At 48.6% G+C, this 19,711-nt stretch overlaps 1 protein-coding gene across 2 annotated transcripts in view; it reads right to left on the bottom strand.

Moving 5' to 3' along the window:
- FAM91A1 (family with sequence similarity 91 member A1) overlaps positions 1-11,556 on the bottom strand; it is a 59,598-nt gene extending 48,042 nt beyond the window's left edge. For both annotated transcript variants that reach the window (XM_040432342.1, XM_040432343.1), the window contains exons 1-3: positions 11,328-11,556; positions 10,512-10,596; positions 4,301-4,452 (exon numbers count right to left, since the gene is read on the bottom strand). In XM_040432342.1, coding sequence (XP_040288276.1) covers positions 4,301-4,452; positions 10,512-10,596; positions 11,328-11,399 — 309 coding nt within the window. In that variant the 5' untranslated portion in view covers positions 11,400-11,556. The remainder of the gene's footprint in view (positions 1-4,300; positions 4,453-10,511; positions 10,597-11,327) is intronic.
- Positions 11,557-19,711: the final 8,155 nt, after the last annotated feature.

Below are 19,711 nucleotides of genomic sequence, written 5' to 3'. Positions count from 1 at the left end.
GGTGAACAAAAACACGTAAGGAGGGAACTCCCGCAAAGGAGATATCAGGGCGTCCACGCTGCATGCCTCCGGAACTCTTGCTCGGGATAGAAAGGTAGGAAGCTTCGAGTAGATACCGTTAGCACACCCGGACCAATGGAAGAAGTCCCTGTAGAAGGAGGGCGCCACAGCCAACCAGTCGGAGGGTTCCCTGTATTGCGCTGGTGCACGCAGAAGAATCAACCAAGCGGCCGAGTAGGGCGGATTGGGACTATGAGAGGTGCTCCTGAGTCCTGACCGGAACAGGGTACGGGCCCAGTCAGTACCGCACGGTCATGATATGTGCTGAGGGGGGCAGGGGCCTGTATTAAATGCTCCCTTTTGGGTTTTTTTTGTATGGAGAAGTATGAAGGGTTACTTCTACAGTAAGAGACCACACTAATATCCAACCCTAAGTTGACCTGGCGCCGGCCTAAGAAAGGGCTGGCCAGGAAGGATTAAAAAAGTGCCTAAGACAGGGGCGGTGCTCAGCTGGCTTCTGGGGGAGGGGAGCAGCTAGGCGGGAGAATTTGCGCCAGTCCGCTGCGCTCCTCTCTCTCTCCCGCTGTAGTTTGAATTGAAGCATCAGAGGTCCCCTCGATTCCTGATTTTCCCCAGTGCCTATTAACCTCCTATGAGCCGTACTGTCGGTCCAGAGGGGGAGTGAGAGGGATAGATTTAGGGGTGATGTGCTCCCTTTTCCAAGATAAGCAGGCAGCCTTGTGCCTTGCTGTGTCCCCCTCAGAAAATCCTGAGCTGTATTTTTAGCTCCATTGGCCCCAGGGAAGAACAATGCCAAGAGGGAGGGAGGGGGAAGAGGTCAATACTTACCTAGTCCCATGTACTCACCTCATCTTCTGTCCCGCCATCTTCACCCTTCCGCTGTTCCAGCAGGGTCACCCCTTCAGCTACTGGCACCGTAGTGGCAGGACGCTGGAAAAAAGGGGCTTGGATGGGTGACCCTTCTGCTGGCGGGATGCAGAGGAGCGAGGCTGCCCTGGTCCACCTTGTCTTCTTGTGGAGGAGGAGGAGGCAGCGTGGCGGACCAACGCTGGTGTGCTCCCCCAGGAGAACAGGGAGGCAAGGCGACCGCTGTTTCCCACCTGAAAGAATAAAAAATAAAAAAAGCTTCTGGAGCTACCCTGAAAAAAAACTGAAGCTCTCTCTCCAGGCTGGAGGGGGTATAGCTGCCAGGGGAGGAGCTAACAGCTTTTACTAGTGTCAACGCCTCCTAGAGGACATAGCTATACCCACGGTTCCTGTGTCCCCAATGAATATGGGCGAGAAAAAGCTATTTTTTTGTCACCTTACATCACAAAAAGTGTAATACCAAGCGATCAAAAAGTCATATGCACCCTAAAATAGTACCAATCAAACCATCATCTCATACCGAAAAAAATTAGCCCCTACATAATACAGTCGCCCAAAAAAATATAAATAATATGGCTTTCAGAATATGGAGACACAAAAAAATCTTTTTTTTCCAAAATGATTTATTATGTAAAACTGAAAAAAAAAAGTAGGCATATTTGGTATTGTCGCGTCCGTAACAACCTGCTTTATAAAAATAGCTCATGATATAACCTGTCAGATGAACATTGCAAATAGCAAAAAATAAAAACAGTGCCAAAACAGCAATTTTTTTGTTACCTTGCCTCACAAAAAGTGTAATATAGAGCAACCAAAAATTATCTGTACCCTAAAATAGTACCAACAAAACTGACACCTTATCCTGTAGTTTCCAAAATGGGGTAACTTTTTTGGGAGTTTCTACTCTAGGGGTGCATCAGGGGGGCTTCAAATGTGACATGGCAAGTTAAAATTATCCCAGTGAAATCTGCCCCTGGCATTCCTTTCCTTCTGTGCCCTGCCGTGTGCCCGTACAGCAGTTTTTGACCACATATGGGGCGTTTCTATAAACTACAGAATCAGAGCCATATATATTGAGTTTTGTTTGGCTGTTAACCTTTGCTTTGTTAGCGGAAAAAAAATGATTAAAATGGAAAATATGCCCAAAAAGTTAAATTCTGAAATTTCATCTCCATTTTCCATTAATTCTTGTGGAACACCTAAAGGGTTAACAACGTTTGTAAAATCAGTTTTGAATAACCGGAGGAGTGTAGTTTCTAAAATGGGGCCATTTTTGGGTGGTTTCTATTATTTAAGCCTCACAAAGTGACTCCAGACCTGAACTGGTCCTTAAAAAGTGGGTTTCGGAAATTTTCTGAAAAATTTCAAGATTTGCTTCTAAACTTCTAAGCCTTGTAACATCCCCCAAAAAACAAAATGGCGTTCACAAAATGATCCAAAATGAAGTAGACATATGGGGAATGTAAAGTAATAACTATTATATGAGGTATCACTATCTGTTTTAAAAGCAGAGAAATTGAGATTTGGAAAGTTGCAAATTTTTTTTTTTTTATAAATACAGTATTTTTCACCCTATAAGACAAACTGGCCCATAAGACGCACCTAGGTTTTTGAGGAGGAAAATAAGAAAAAATATATTTTGAACCAAAAGGTGTGCTTTTGGTGGGTTTTGAACATGGGGTCGCCTGTGGATGGCACACTGTTATGGGGTCGCCTGTGGATGGCACACTGTTATGGGGTCGCCTGTGGATGGCACACTGTTATGGGGTCGCCTGTGGATGGCACACTGTTATGGGGTCGCCTGTGGATGGCACACTGTTATGGGGTCGCCTGTGGATGGCACACTGTTATGGGGTCGCCTGTGGATGGCACACTGTTATGGGGTCGCCTGTGGATGGCACACTGTTATGGGGTCGCCTGTGGATGGCACACTGTTATGGGGTCGCCTGTGGATGGCACACTGTTATGGGGTCGCCTGTGGATGGCACACTGTTATGGGGTCGCCTGTGGATGGCACACTGTTATGGGGTCGCCTGTGGATGGCACACTGTTATGGGGTCGCCTGTGGATGGCACACTGTTATGGGGTCATCTGTGGATGGCACACTGTTATGGGGTCATCTGTGGATGGCACACTGTTATGGGGTCATCTGTGGATGGCACACTGTTATGGGGTCATCTGTGGATGGCACACTGTTATGGGGTCATCTGTGGATGGCACACTGTTATGGGGTCATCTGTGGATGGCACACTGTTATGGGGTCATCTGTGGATGGCACACTGTTATGGGGTCATCTGTGGATGGCACTGTTATGAGGTCATTTGTGGATGGCACTGTTATGGGGGATCATTGTGGATGACACATATATAGCATCTTATCTAATGTGTCATCCACAGATCCCCGATAACAGTGTCCCTGTGTAGTGAATGGGGGCCGGCATCTGGTTCTGTAATGGCAGCGGGGCCCGATGCAGTCACTGTATTCTACTACACCGGGCCCCGCTCACTGTAGTATAATCATATCTAACTTGTGGGTATTGTTAAAGTATTCAAATCATCTTTAATCCAGCGCTTGTAGTACTTACTACTAACTTCTTAGCAGTCAGGAGGCCAGGCGGGCGGGCGCAGCGTAGCTCAATACGTCATGCACTTGCGCCGCCTGCTTCATTCATAAAGTGGGCGGAGCAGGCGCGTGACGTAGTGAGTTACGCTACGCTGCGCCCGACCTCCTGACTGCCAAGAAGTTAGTAGTAAGTAGTACAGCGCTGGATTTAAGATGATTTGAATACTTTAACAATACCCACAAGTTAGATATGATAATACTACAGTGAGCGGGGCCCGGTAGTAGAGTCACTGTGACTGCATCGGGCCCCGCTGCCATTACAGAACCAGACGCGGGCCCCCAGCCCCTCCTCCCTCTCAGCCGATACACCCGACGGTCGCAGCATTCGCCCTATAAGACGCACTGCTATTTTTCCCCCACTTTTATATACGGTAAAAATGAAATATTTTGACTCAAATTTACCACTGTCATGAAGTACAATATGTGACGAGAAAACAATCTCAGACTGGCTTGGATAAGTAAAAGCGTTTTAAAGTTATCACCACATAACAAAGTGACACTGGTCAGATTTGCAAAAATCAGTCTGGTCCTTAAGGTGAAAAATGGTCCGGTCCTTAAGCGGTTAAAATAGCAAAAAATTGGACATTTACTATACGCCAACACTAGGGGGTGACCTGGCTTATAACGAAGTTCACTCACTCTTATTTCTAGGACCTTGGTGGCGACAATAGATTGCAAGCTTCATGGGTAGGCCTGCAGCAGAACACCAACGTATCGGTCATCCTACAAACCACAGCTCCTGACCGTCAGCCACTGCGAGGTCATATAAAGGTACACATAGACTTCTTACCTCCATTATGCCGACATAGTAGGAGAAGGGGGTTATCCGGAGCCCTTTCACCATGATATCGGACAGGTGGTAGGGGTACAGCATCAGATGCTCCCTGCTGTACTTCAGGAGATCCTCGTAATATCTGCGCTCGTCCTTCTTCACATGTTTCACTGGACAGAGAATAAATACGTCATCAGGTATACAAGGGGTGACGTCTAAGGCTACTTTCACACTGGCGTTTCTGGGTCTCACAAGCGGACCATGTATTTTCTGCGGATCCATACGGTCGTGTGCATGAGGCCTAAGGCCGAGTTCACATCACTCTTTAGATATCAGTTCTTCTGATCTGTCAGAAGAAAAACAAAAACAGGATCCTGTAAAAAAAAAAAAAAAACGGATCCTGTTGCACGAGTTGGCATCCGTTGCAGCCATTTCTGTCTGAGATCCGTTTTTCTAGATGGAAAAAAAAAAAGTCCAGCATTCAGGAATTCCCCCCCCCCCCCCCCCCCCCCCCCTCATCTAAAAAAAACTCTCAGGTGGAAATGCCTCAAGCGGATGCCAATTGATGCAACAGGATCTGTTTTCTTTTTTTTACAGGATCCTGTTTATTTTTCCCTCTTCTCTTGATGGTCGCAAACTGTGATGTGAACTCAGCCTTAGGGCTCATTCAGACGGCCGTACGCCATCTGCAAAAATGCGGATCAGTTTTTTTTTGCGGATTAGATGCGGACCCATTCACTTCTATGGGGGGCCCTTTTCTTCCATTCTACGGCTCAGCAAAACAAATAAAACATGTCCTCAGTGAAAATCAGGACGTGGCCCCATTGAAGTCTATGGGTCCGCAAAAATGCAATCCGATTTTTTTGCGAACATGCTGAACTGTCTGCAAAAAAATAAATAAAATGGATCTGCATTTTTGCGGACAGCATATGGCCGTCTGAATGAGCCCTTAGGGATAAGTTTTAATCTTGCTACAGCCCCTTTAAAGTGTAAAGTGTATTCTGATGAGACATTTATGGCGCATCCGCAGGATATGAAGCACCGCTATGGAGGGACAGCACCTCTGGAAATCTGGAGGGAGATTTAAAGGGGGTTTCCGACATTTTTTTTTTTTTTATTTACGGATCACCTGTCCTCTGGATAGGTCATCGGTTTTTGGTACGGGACCCCTGTCAATCAGCTGTTAGAGAAGGCACTGTTGCTCGCAGTACCGTTTTCCCTAGGCCATGTGACAACGCGTTTATTGGGCGCATCGCCTAGGAGCAGCTCGGCTACATAGAAGTGAATGAGCCTGAGCGGCGAAATCAATCACAGCCGCTATACAATGTACAGTGCTGTGCTTAGTGACCAATGCTTCTCAAACAGCTGATCGGCGGGGGTCCTGGGTGTCGGACCCTCACTGATCCGATACTGATGACCTATTCAGAGGATAGCGTCATCAGTAGAACAAAACTGTTGGAAAACCCCTTTAACGTCTATGCCACCTTCACATTCATTTTTTTTTAAAATGAAGCAATTTTAGATATAGTCTTGACTTTAAAAAAAAATTTTTTTTTAAATACAACCTTTGACTCCTATGTACAGCTATGCATTTCCATGGTAACAGACTACACAATTCCTCTGCAGTCTGCTCCTGAAGAGATCGTGACGGCAGCAGCTCCACAGGGTTTGTTACCACGGAGACAAACAAGGGTCGCAAAAAGGTTTTCCAGGAAGTATAATATTGATGACCTATCAATATCTGATTGGTGGGGGGGGGGGGGTCCGACCCTCCCGCCGATCAGCTGTTTGAACAGACTGCAAGGCTCCTCGCAGCACAGCGCCCTAGATTACATAGTGGCTGCGCTTGGTATTGCAGGCCGGGCCCAATCAGTTGAATGACACCGAGCTGCACCAGTGAATGTGAGGTCACTGGGCTAGGAAGAGGCCGCAGCAAACAGCTGATCAGCGGCGATGTGGAAAGTCAGACCGCCACAGTTCAGATACTGAGGACAGGTCATCAATATTTTACTCCTGAAATACCCGTTATTGCAGGGAAGAGTAAGGCAAGTCTCTGTTCACATCACATTCATGTACACACTGGACGTATCACCCATAGGGTCCCACTGTAACATGTTTTTGTACTGCACACCGCTGTATGGAATGGCGCCAAGGACAGGCTATTGGTCAGAGTCTGACTATAGTAACCCTACGGACGTTCCCCATGTATATCAGGGCGACACGTGCTAAACGTACATCAGACAAGTCCTGCAGATCCGGTCTGAGACCGCGGGAGGAGAGGAGACTTTATACGTCAGATCAAATCCAACGCCGTAGTGAAAATCGCTATCTTCATTGTCTGAGCATATTGGGGGTAGTACTCCTGAGGTCGGCTGCTTCCTCCACAGCAGAAGTAACCTGCAGATAACCCCCCGGCTGCCGCCCGGAGAGCTGGCACATGTATAGGACAAGCGCCTGGCATCCCTGTGTAATGGAGCTCGGGGACTAATCCGCCGGCAGGTGGCACATTACATGCATTTCCCGTGTGCGAGAACACAGAACGTACTATAATGCACAGAGTCAATAAGCTGGAGGACAGCTGCTGCAGGAGAACGCGAGGCCAACCATAGCTAACCCTGGTGTATCAGCCGACCAACGCGGCAGCTTTCATCTAAAGAAGAGGCCAGCTTTTTCAAACCAATCCCTTGATGGACTTTGCAGTACTTTCCCAGGGACACCAAGTTCTCTTCTACTATCACATTCAAAGCTAAGAGTAAAACTTCTGCTGACTGAGCCCCCGGACTCACACTGCACAGTCATGGGCACTGACAGCTCTCATGGAGTCACTGTCATCTCAGAGAATAAAAGGCACAAACCAGCATCTTTGGATATGAATGGAGAACAAGGTGAAAAAAAGAAGCTGCTCAGCAGAGCGACGCCAGCCTCGGCCTAACTCCCTTCACAGACGGAGGCATTCGCTCCTGGCAAAGAGTGCGCAGAGTTATAGCCTCCTCCAGCAGAGGGCGCATGATGGGAGGGTTTCAGAAATATGACCACCACTGAGGAAACAATGATGACCTGGCGGCAGCTGCTACTACTAATGGGGTGAAGAGGACATCCTTACCGCTGCTACTACTGGGGGGAAGGGGGAACTGCACTGCTGCTGCTACTACTAATGGGGGGACTGCACTGCTGCTACTACTACTGGGGATGAAGGGGGGACTGCACTGCTGCTGCTAATACTGGGGGAAGGGGGACTGCACTGCTGCTACTACTACTGGGGGAAGGGGGACTGCACTGCTGCTACTACTACTGGGGGAAGGGGGGACTGCACTGCTGCTACTACTGGGGGAAGGGGGGACTGCACTGCTGCTGCTACTACTGGGGGTGAAGGGGGGACTGCACTGCTGCTGCTACTACTGGGGGAAGGGGGGACTGCACTGCTGCTACTACTGGGGGAAGGGGGGACTGCACTGCTGCTGCTAATACTGGGGGAAGGGGGACTGCACTGCTGCTACTACTACTGGGGGAAGGGGGGACTGCACTGCTGCTACTACTGGGGGAAGGGGGGACTGCACTGCTGCTGCTACTACTGGGGGTGAAGGGGGGACTGCACTGCTGCTGCTACTGGGGGTGAAGGGGGGACTGCACTGCTGCTGCTGCTACTACTACTGGGGGTGAAGGGGGGACTGCACTGCTGCTGCTGCTACTACTACTGGGGGTGAAGGGGGGACTGCACTGTTGCTGCTACTACTACTGGGACAAGGGGGGACTGTACTACTGCTGCTGCTACTACTGGGGGGAAGGGGGGACTGTACTACTGCTGCTGCTACTACTACTGGGGGGAAGGGGGGACTGTACTACTGCTGCTGCTACTACTGGGGGGAAGGGGGGACTGTACTACTGCTGCTGCTACTACTGGGGGGAAGGGGGGACTGTACTACTGCTGCTGCTACTACTGGGGGGAAGGGGGGACTGTACTACTGCTGCTGCTACTACTGGGGGGAAGGGGGGACTGTACTACTGCTGCTGCAACTACTGGGGGGAAGGGTACTACTACTACTACTACTGCTGCTGCTACTACTACTGGGGGGAAAGGTTGGACCCCACTGCTGATTCTTCTAATGAGGGGAAAGGAAAGATCTTACTGCTGCAATGATTACTGGGGGAAAGGGAAGACCTGACAGAGTAGGGGAAGACCCTACTGTTCTTACTACGGCTGGTGAATAGGGAGGGCCCCTGCTACTGCTAACACTGGGGAAAGGTGGGAGGGCCATGCTTCAGTTACTACAGGGGTAAAGGGGGAACGCTTTTGCTGCTGCTACTATTATTGGGGAAAAGCAGAGAGATTGATACTACCACTATGGGACCCTGCTGTTATTACTACTGGGGGGAGGGGCTTGTGCTACTATGATGGGGGGGAAGGTGGAGCCCCACTGTGACCACATTCTGGTTGTAAAGTATTTGTAGTACAGATCCACCAGGAAGGAGATACATGACAGCCCCCCTCACACTGCTCTCCCACTTTGGATGTTGTGGGAGAAGTGCTTATGATACGTTCCACGGTTGGGCTGTGTGAACTCTGCCTGACAGTCTGCAGAGCACGCCATTGCTGGCTGCTATTAGGAGAATTTAGAGACAAGGATTGAGGATCTGGAGACGTCTTCCGGGCTATGAACGGCCATGCTTGGTATGAGCGGAGTGTGGCTTGTCCGCAGGGTTTGCCCTTGACCATGTTGTCCTATGTAAACTTCTCATATCATTACGACGACGGCGTCTCCTTCACGTGACCGTCCAGCTCATGTCTGCTGTGGCCGAGCCCTCCTCATACAGCAAGACCCCCCAGACCAGCAGTCAATGCCCTGGATAATAGTTGGGGGTCTCGTCCCCAAAACGATTCCTAATAAACTAGCACAAGATTGATTAAAGGGGTTTTCCCATGTGGGACAATGGGGGCATATTGCTAGGATGTCTGATAGGTGCAGGTCTGACCTCTGGGACTCACACCTACACCGAGAACGGAGCCCTGAAAGTGGTGGAGGGCGCACCGCGCATGCGTAGCCGCCCTCCATTAATTTCTATGAGGTCATCGAAAATAGCTGAGCACTGGCTCAGCTATTTCCATCTGGCCCATAGAAGTTAATGGGGGGGGCGGTGGCAGTGCATGCGCGGTGCGCTCCCATTCACGTCTATGGGGAGAGCGCTTGGTGGTGGCTGGACCGGAGTCCTCCAACCACCACTTTTTGCCGGCTCCGTTCTCGATATAGGTGCAGGTCCCAGAGGTGGGACCCACACCTATCAGACAATGGGGACACAACCAGGGTTGTGCAGTATTAGGCCGGGTTCATGTCAGAAGAACAGAAAAATAAAGAAAAAAAAACGGATCCTGTTAAAAAAAAAAAAAAAAAAAAAAACAGCTCCTGAGCATCAGTTCTGCACATTTGGTACCCGTTTGAGCCATTTCCGTTTGAGATCCGTTATTTTAGACGGGAAAAAAAAGTCCTGTATGGAGGAAAAATAAACAGTGATGTGAACTCGTCTTTAGAAAAATATAGCTGCCAACTTCCAAAAACTGTGCCACACCTCCCTATAGGTAGTATGTGGTATTACAGCTCGGCCTCATTCAGTATAATGGAGCTGAGCTGCAATACCAGACACAACCTGTGGACAGGTGAGGCGCTGTTTCTGGGAGAAAGCAGCCATGTTTTTCTAATCCTGTGCAACTCTGGTGATGAATCCCTACCTGCAATCTATGGGGGGCCCGCCTTGTGCCACTTAGGGCCTTTACGACCAGAACATGGTTATTACTATTTATTTTTTCACATGATACTGAACTCATGTTTTTCTACGGGCACGGGCACACATGTACGGGCACTGCTCTATGCTGTTGCAATGCATTGTGTGTGGTGGGCACAATGGTCCGGGTTGGCTTTGTGGAGGTGAAGGGTTACTTTTGAAAAATTGGCACCAGCCTGTGCTTTTTTTCTGGCCTCCTGAGCAGCCGCTAACCTTTATTATGGCTCCCACAAAGCATTTCGCCAACTGTCTGTGTAAAAGGGTCGGAGAAACCCCGGCAGCCACGGGCCTGGAAATCTCCTGGTGTCCTCAGAATTTTTGGGTTGTTTCTACTGAGCTCTATGCAAGTTTTTGTGTCTATGTCTACAGCAGTGATCACAACCCTGACTATCAACCTGTTGCACAACTACAACTCCCAGCATGCCCCGACAGGAGTAGTTGTGTGTCCCCTTACCCAAATTACTCCGGTAGCGCAGCTGGTTCCGGATGCTGTAGAGCACAACCTGCTTCTCATATTCCTTCTGCGAGTTTCCCAGACTCTAAGGAGAAGAAGATTTCCAGGAGTTACAGGAGAAATGTCCTACCACAGGAGAAGACTTCTATCACACAGGAGGTGGGAACGTTTACTTTACAACGTAGTAAAGGCTGGCAGGCTGACCGGCGGGCAGGACAGGCTGAAAGGCTGGACACTGGGCAGGTGACAGATGACAGGCAGGACAAGGGGCAGGTGACAGGCAGGACAAGGAGCAGGTGACAGATGACAGGCAGGACACTAAGCAGGTGACAGATGACAGGCAGGACAAGGGGCAGGTGACAGGCAGGACAAGGAGCAGGTGACAGGCAGGACAAGGAGCAGGTGACAGATGACAGGCAGGACACTAAGCAGGTGACAGATGACAGGCAGGACACTAAGCAGGTGACAGATGACAGGCAGGACACTGGGCAGGTGACAGGCAGGACACTGGGCAGGTGACAGGCAGGACACTGGGCAGGTGACAGGCAGGACACTGGGCAGGTGACAGGCAGGACACTGGGCAGGTGACAGGCAGGACACTGGGCAGGTGACAGGCAGGACAAGGAGCAGGTGACAGATGACAGGCAGGACACTAAGCAGGTGACAGATGACAGGCAGGACACTGGGCAGATGACAGGCAGGACACTGGGCAGATGACAGGCAGGACACTGGGCAGGTGACAGGCAGGACACTGGGCAGGTGACAGGCAGGACATGGAGCAGGTGTCAGGCAGGACACGGGGCAGGTGACCATTACCTGCTTGATGTTGGCCGGTAGTTTGGCCCATGGGTAGTTGTGTCGGATGTGGAACTCCACGTCAGTGTTCATGGTGCCGCTATAACCGCACCTCAGAGCGGAGCGTGCACATAGCGCGTTACCGCCTCATGGCTCCCGGTGTCAGCTGCCCCGCTCTCCAGTCCCCTCTATCTACTGGAACTTCTCGGTAGGAAGTTACTTCCTCATTGGAGAGCGACCGGGTTGACGAGCGTGACGTCACTTCCCATAGGGGCAGGGTTTCCAACATTTACGTCACACATTTTCTACCACTAGAGGTCCAGTTGTCCCTGGTTTTCCTGTCTCTGATCACAGAGGAGGCCATGTTACTGTATACTGATGTTATCTTGTAGAATTGTTGGTAGGTGTTCAGGTCATCAGGAGATGACCATGTAGACGGCAGGACAAGTTTATAAAACGTCCAAAAATAAGTTCTTTGTTGCCATTGGCAACCAATCAAAGTGCAGCTTATATTTCCTATTCTGGGTTTGAAAAATTAAAGCCGAGACCAGAAGTGGTTGGAAACAGTGGCGCGGGCTGTGGTACGGTATTTCCATAGCTCCCATTCACTTGTAGTGGAGATGCGACACCGCCCGCTCCACTGTTTCTCAGAGGTGGTTACAGTCTAGAGATTAGATATCGGTGGGATTCCCAGAAGTGGGACTGGCCCTTCTGCATCCAGTTGGAATGTATCATTCCCCTTAAAACTTTTTATTTTGGCTTTAAAAAAGTCGCCAGACTCCGATGCCATTGTGACTTTTTTTAGTTGCAACTAGCACTGTTACGCTGCTCTCGCCAGTTTTCTCAAAAGAGAGCTAGGTTATGGTTGGGACCATCAGCCCCAACACCTTCATCATTATTTATGCCAGAAACTGGGGTAAATAATGGCTGAAATCTACGGCGGCTCCGAGCTCCTCCGGACTGCGGACTGCCGGAGGAGGCAGGTAATTGCCTGCGCCTCATTATAAAAGGCAGGCCTCCTACTGCAGCACAGGGCCCGTTGTCCTTGATAAATCAGGGACTTTGTGTTTGCTAATTTTTTAAAGGGCTTATCCAGTTATAGATAATAATGACCTATCAGGGTTGCCAACCATCCAGAAATTTCTAGACAGTCCGTAAATACAGGCGACTTTTTTCCTATGTCTTCGTTGTAATACTGTATGGAGTTCCCGTTCCGTACAGTATTAGAATGTATTAGCTCCCATGAGCCGAAGTTATTACTTTGCGAAGTCTTGCGAGACTTTGTGTAATAATTTCGGGTATTATTACTGAAAAAAACCTTAATACCGAACTCAGGTTCGGTTCCTAGTGGTACCTTGGAACGGAACCAGAGTTTGGTACCAAGTTTTTTTTTTACAGTAATAATTAATTCCCACAGTTACACTCGTGCGACTTCGTGAAGTAATAACTTCGGCTCATCGGAGCCAATACATTCTACTACTGTACGGAGCAGGATCTTCGTACAGTATTACAAAGAAGTTTTTAGCGTTTCGACTTCGGATGTACCATCCAAAGTCGATTCGCTCATCCCTACTGGTGACCTGTCCTTAGGCTTATATTAGACGAGTAGATCACACAGGCTATTGTCGGGGGCGAAGCGTTCCTTCCCGGCAATCGCCTTCTCTTCAGTGGAGGAGACCGCTGCTATTACATGCAGCGGTCTCCTCCACATTGAGGGGAAGAGCGATTGCTAATGCCATCGCTCGTCGCCATACTGAATCTGCTGGCAGCAGACTGGGATTACGCAACGCCATCTGCCGCCGGAAAACAATGATTTTACCGACTGCCAGATGAACGAGTGTTTGCTTATTCATCAGGTAATCAGCGGCAGAATTACACTGCCAGATCATGGCTAACGATTATCTACCCGTCTAATATAAGCTTTAGGCCTCTTGCACACAACCGTATGGCTTTTTCAGTATTTTGCGGTCCGCCAGAAATACGGATGACGTCCGTGTGCATTCAGTTTTTTGCGGAACGGAACAGCTGGCCCCTAACAGAACAGTCCTATCCTTGTCCGTTATGCGGACAATAATAAGACTTGTTCTATGTTTGAACGGAGCTAAATTGTTGAAACGGAAGGCATACGGAGTACCTTCCGTTTTTTTTTGCGGAGCCATTGAAATAAATGGTTCTGTATACAGTCCGTATACGGAACGCAAAAAAAGGAACGTAAACGGGGGAAAAAAACGTTCGTGTGCAAGAGGCCTTAAGATAGATCATCATTATCAGATCGGCAGGGGTCCGAGTCCCGTCACCACCGCCGATCAGCTGTTTCAGGGAGCCCCCGCTTAACGGGCTTACCAAGCACAGCGCCGTACATTGTATAGTGGCAGTGCTTAGTATTGCAGCTCAGCCCCATTCACTTCAATGGGACTGAGCTGTGACTAGGCCATGTGACTGATGCAAGGTGATGTCACATGGCCTAGGAAGAGGCTGCATGCTCATGGAGCACCCGACCTCTTCTAACAGCTGGTGTTGGACCCCTGCAAATCTGATATTGATGACCTATCCTGAGAATTGGTCATCTATATAAATTATCAGAGAAACCCCTTTAATTTCTTTTCTCATTTCAAAAAATTGGACATTGTGATTTTGGCCCAAAAGACATAAAACACTGTGCTCTGCCGCTAAATGAATACACCTGGAGTCTGTGTAAGGCCTTGTTCACATGTATGTCGTGGGTCACCTCCATAACAAGCCAGGATGTTGTGACGCCGGACAATGGCGCCCTATGGACTCCATTAACTTGGGGATAAGGATGGATCGCCGTGCTTCGAAGACAAGATCCTCCACCAGCAGTGTGAACACAGCCTTACACTTTTAGAGACATTTTGGGGGCACACCACTGTTTCTTCTGTCTTGTTAGGTCTCATTGGACTTCATGTTCACCCGTTCTGGGTTGGCACAAGTTTTGGGCAGACGTTGTTCATGTAAAGCTATATTAATGGCGGCCAGACGACAGAAGAGAGTTAGTATGTCATCTCCAGACTTATCCTATAGCGCCCCTCTGTGGGGGACCGAGCTGATATCTTGCAGCCTGTGTTTCCATTACCAGCCTGTAGAGGGTGACATTATCACGCTCATACTTTGAACTTCCTCTATTAGAAGATATTCATTTTGCATATCCTCATTATATCACATTTTACGCATCCTCTATTCAGTTGCAAAGGTCTCTGAGGCATAATTTCTGATTCCAAGTAGAAACAGCAGCCCCAATATGAAGAGAGGACGTTCGACTGTGCAGAGTCCTTGATGCAGCTGCTGCCATACAAAACACGTGCACATTTATACACCACCGGGTGTGTAATGTCACAGTCTAGGGCGGGAGTGGTGGCAAGTACTTGTGGAGCAGGATGACCACATGGCATAGGTTGTGTCACAATCGGTCAGTCATGGTAGAAAGGTCTATGGAGAGGCTGGGTGCCATCCTTTTCTCTGTGTTCATCCAACATAAAGGAAAATCCCTGAGCCTGATAATAGGTTTCTCTGACTCAGTATCTTCCCCATTTATTGTCCAATTGTCCTTCCTCCTCTTTTCTTTTGTTCTCTTTCTACTCCTTCCTTTCTTCACTACCTTCTCCTTCCATCCTCCTTTCTCTTCCAACTCCTTCCTTCAGTCTCCTCCTCCTCCCTTTGTATTGTTCTCTTCTAAGTCGTTCCATTCTTCCTTCTTTGATTTCAACTATTTTCTTTCTTCACTGCCCACTTGTCACCGCCAGCACTCTGAGAAGGTCTGGCAGATGTTCTTCTGTACCTCTTGCATGATGTTCTTTGTTTTGGTTTCACTTTCTCATCTCCTTTCCTTCTCCCAGCTGTCACCTATTTACACTAATTGCCTCCCTTTATATTCCCTCCCATACTGCCTCACTTTGCGGTTTATACTACTTCCTGGATTGAAGTTTTCACTGCTGGAGTCTTCTGCTGCTGCTTGTTCAGATAAGTCCTTTCATGTAATGTGTTTCCTTGCTGGCTTGATTCTAGGTGACCCTGACTCCCTCAGTATTAAGTGCAGGGAGCCGGTGGTCGTGTCCCCTCACTATTATAGGGTTTTCAGGTGTCACACAGTCTAGGTACGAGGGCATGCAATCGTCTACTTCTGAGACCCTTGTATGTGCTTAGCAGTCAGGATGAGCTCTTAGGGTTTTATAGGGGTCACCTTTATGCTCCTTAGTTTGGGATCAAGCCAGTCGGATGTTTATCCATAACTTCCAGCTATCTGCAACATCATCCGTGACACCACTCCTTCCTTCCTCTCCTATCTTTCTACTCCTTCATTCCATCATCCCTTCTCTTCCTACTTCTTCCTTGTATTCCTAGTGCTTTCTCCCTTCTCTTCCTACTCCTTTCTATCTCTTAGTACTTCTTCCTTCTCTTTCTGCTTCTCTCCTACTTGTTCCTTATTTTCTACTGTTTCTACTCCTCCTAAGTCCTTTGTTTTCCACTTCTTCCGTTCTACGCTACTCACACATTTTGCTTTTTCCCCTTCCCTACTTTCCATTCTGAATCTTAATTTGCTCACCTCTCCTTTCTTTATTTCTTCCTTCATTCTTCCTTCCTGTAATATGCATTGGGTGTGGACCCAATTAACCGGTCTGACTTTGGGCTAGCCCTGAGGACGTTCTCCTGGTGAACCTCTGATATTCACTCTTTAACCCCTATACTGGGATCAAGTCTTCACTGCAGGGGACCTGCAGCAGCCCAGGAGATGCTGGAGCGCAGAATGGGAGTGGCTCCTGTTATAACACAGTCTGTCACAGTGGCTGTCCTCTCACCGTTGCTCCCTAGGGCCAGTGTAGCGCAAGAAGGCACCCTTTCTTCCCTTAGGACAAACCCTTGTTCTGAAGCTCCTGCCTGATGGTAGCTTGATGCCCGTGATGTTAGGTGCTTGAATAGGTACAAGGCAGGGCGTATAGCCTGCAATGTCCAAAGTATGGCTTAGGAGTCAGTAAATCAAGCTAAAGGTAGATCAAATGTCTCTTTTCCTAAAGGGGTTGTCCGGGTTCAGAGCTGAACCCGGACATACCTCCATTTTCACCCCGGCAGCCCCCCTGACTTGAGCATATAGCACTAAATTGCGCAGGGCAAAGGCATTTTTTGGACATCCGGTGACATACCGGGCTCTCCATGGGGCTGCCAGGAAGCCCGGTGACATCACTGGCATTGATGGGCAGGATTTAGCAATGCCCTAGCCTGTAAAACGGCTACAGCATCACTAAAGCCCGCCGATCAGTGCCGGTGACGTCACCGAACACACTACTGGGCGAAAGCTTCTGCCTGGCAGTGTGTTATGATAAACAAAAGAGCCCCTGCCCGAGCAAGGGAGCGCATCGGAGCATGAGATGATCCGATGCTAGCCTCAGAAGGGGCTGCCTGGGTGAAAATAAGGGTATTTCCGGGTTCAGCTCTGAACCCGGACAACCCCTTTAAGTGCCAAATGGGAGTTGTAGTACATTCAACAACAATGAAGCACAGTTCTGTCTGTACACAGTGCAAACCCTTTCTCCAGACAGCAAGGTATAGAGGCTGGCAAAGAGGCAAATATTGCCACTCTTGGTATGCTATCTTGCTAAAGTCTCTCTCACTAGAATCTCTAGGTGATAACTGTAATCTGGCAATTATGGCTGGAGTGTCCACTGCAGGATACAGGTCTTTAGAGGCACGTCTGGCCAGGACGTGGTTATGTGTCACAGGTGTCTTAACTGTAGTCCCTCACAAGCAGCAATGTCTGGTTAGCTGTAGTCTCAAATTATCTTGCTGACTCATATGCTCGGTCATGCAGATTCTAAGTTCTTCTTTAGTTCTTTCTCTATTTCTTGTTGTAGCAGAAGCAGGAACTTTCACTGAGATCGGTTAGTCTCTGGATCCTGAGGCCTAAGTGCAGCGGACCGGACCGCAGGGGCAGTATGTGAGTGCACGGTGGGCTGATGGGGGTAGTAGTCGTACTCACGGTTTTACAGCTCCCTGGGTCGGCGTGCAGTGATGAGGAAGACAGCACTAAATCCTCCGGGGCACTCTCTATTGCAGTGAACACCAGCCAGATGGAAGTTGAGGTGCCCTTGATGGTAATGGGTACGCTTAGGGTGCTTTGGTGGCTGGGCCCCTGTTTCGTGATGCCAGCACCAATAGGTGAAATTAGGAGATAGAGTAGAATGATGAGAGAGGCAGTAGTTCAGGCATGCTCAACCTGAGGCCCTCCAGCTGTTGCAAAACTACAACTCCCAGCATGCCCGAACAGCCTACAGCTATCAGCCTACAGCAGGGCATTGTGGGTGTTGTAGTTTTACAACAGCTGGGGGGCCGCAGGTTGAGCATGCCTGCAGTAGTTGAACCAAACAGGAACTTTACTTGTAAATTGTAATTTTGCAATAAGTATCATCCAATAGCAGCACTTTGTCATACATCAAAATGGTAGAAATGCAAATCCCAATAGCAGGCTCAGTGAGGTGGTGTAGGTAGGTTTCCAGCTCAACTGTGTAGGAGTGATGATCTTACTATACTTGGTTCCTGATCTTGATCTGGTTACTCAGCCTTTCAATATAGTGTGGATCCTCTGTAACTAAATATTCAGCACTCAGCAATTCAGCAATATTCTTCAGTGATTCAGCAACCCATGGCAGGCAAACTCTCTCTCATGGCAGGCAAACTCTCCGCTCCATTCAGTGGCGACTCTAGGATCAATATATAGGGGGGGCACAGAAGATACACAGTCAAAAATGGGGGGGCACTAATAATTTTCACCAGCTAATCATACTACTGAAAAATACTAAAGCAGCCGCTTCCCCTGGCGCCGGGGTAATATAATTAAGGGGTATCAGGGTACATTGGGTTTAATATAACTGAGGAGGTCTATCAGACATTATAAAGGGGTAATATAGCTTACATTACCCCTGTATTACGTCCCTGATAGGATAGAACTCCTTAGTTATGTTACCCCTGTATAATGCACCCTGATACCCCTTAGTTATATTATATAACTAAGGGATATCAGGGTACATTACACAGGGGTAATATAACTGAGGGGTATCAGGGTACATTATACAAGGGTAATATAACTGAGGATGGCTATCATAGGACATTATACAGGGGTAATGTAAGCTATATTACCACCGTATAATGCCTGATAGGCCTCCTGAGTTATATTACCCTGTATAATAATGTACCCTGATACCCCTTAGTTATATGACCCCGCCGGGATCATATAACTAAGGGGTACCTGGGTACATAATTATACAAGGGTAATATAAGTTACTCAGGAGGCCTATCAGGCATTATACGGTGGTTATATAAGTTATATTACCCCCTGTATAATGTACCCTGATACCCCTTGGTTATATTACCCCCTGTATAATGTACTCTGATTACCCTCAGTTATATAACTGAGGGGTATCAGGGGACATTATGGGTAATATTATAACTAAGGGGTATCAGGGTACATTATACAAGGGTAATTTAACTGAGGAGGACTCAGTGCTATCAGGGGACATTATACAGGGGTCCTTAGTTATATTACCCCTGTATAATGTACCCTGATTACCCTGTTATAGGGGTATCAGGGTTGAGGAGGGGCTGGGCACAAGCAGGCAGGCCATGAGGCGAGGTAGTGGGGGTACATACTTTTTTAAAAACTTTTTATTCTTACTTTGTTTTCTTCTTAGCTTGCCTAGGGGCCGGCCAGGGCAGGGCCAGGCAGAGTTCTTGGGAAGTTGCCGCACACAGTCCTCCTCTCCTGTCTGAAGCTGGGGCCTGGGCTGGACACAGACACTAGCAGACGCAGTAGCAGAGCTGCAGAACAGAAGCAAGCGTTCGCGCGGGCGGGCACACAGCTTTACGTGGCAGACATCCCAACCTGCAAAAACCCATTTCAGGGAGGTGCACTTCTCATTTCAGGGAGGTTTTCTTTTTTTTTCTTTCACAAACTTTTTATTACATTTTCCAAACATATGAAGTATCTGCACACTTTGCTCTATGGTGTGGAGGACTGGGCTCATCACCCTGCCCCAAATTATCATATTTATGTACATGATTAAAGGGATTCTGTCACCACCTATAAGCCCTGTGAGCTAAACATATGCTCATGTCCAGGGTGGCATTCTGATTTCTAAGGTGGCCTTATAAAAGCTATTTGTGGCTTTATTCTGCAGAAAAACAGGTTTTACTAACCTGTCAATCATTGAATTAAGGTGCCCAAGCAGGGGAGGTCTGTGGATGCATGGTGCCCAGCCGCACGCATCGCCGTTCGTGCCCAGCGCCGCCTTCAACTCCTCAGTGCCGCCTCTCCCTTCCTCCCCCTCCTCCCGCTTTGAGATCCCGCGCCGAGAAGGGGACACTGCTACAGGTTGCCGGAAAGGTTTACTGCGAGTAAA

Source organism: Bufo bufo, chromosome 5 (genome assembly GCF_905171765.1).
Source record: "Bufo bufo chromosome 5, aBufBuf1.1, whole genome shotgun sequence".
In the NCBI taxonomy this organism is placed as follows: Eukaryota; Metazoa; Chordata; class Amphibia; order Anura; family Bufonidae; genus Bufo; species Bufo bufo.
The sequence above is the reverse complement of the archived record's forward strand: the minus strand, read 5'-3'. Positions and strand labels throughout refer to the sequence as shown.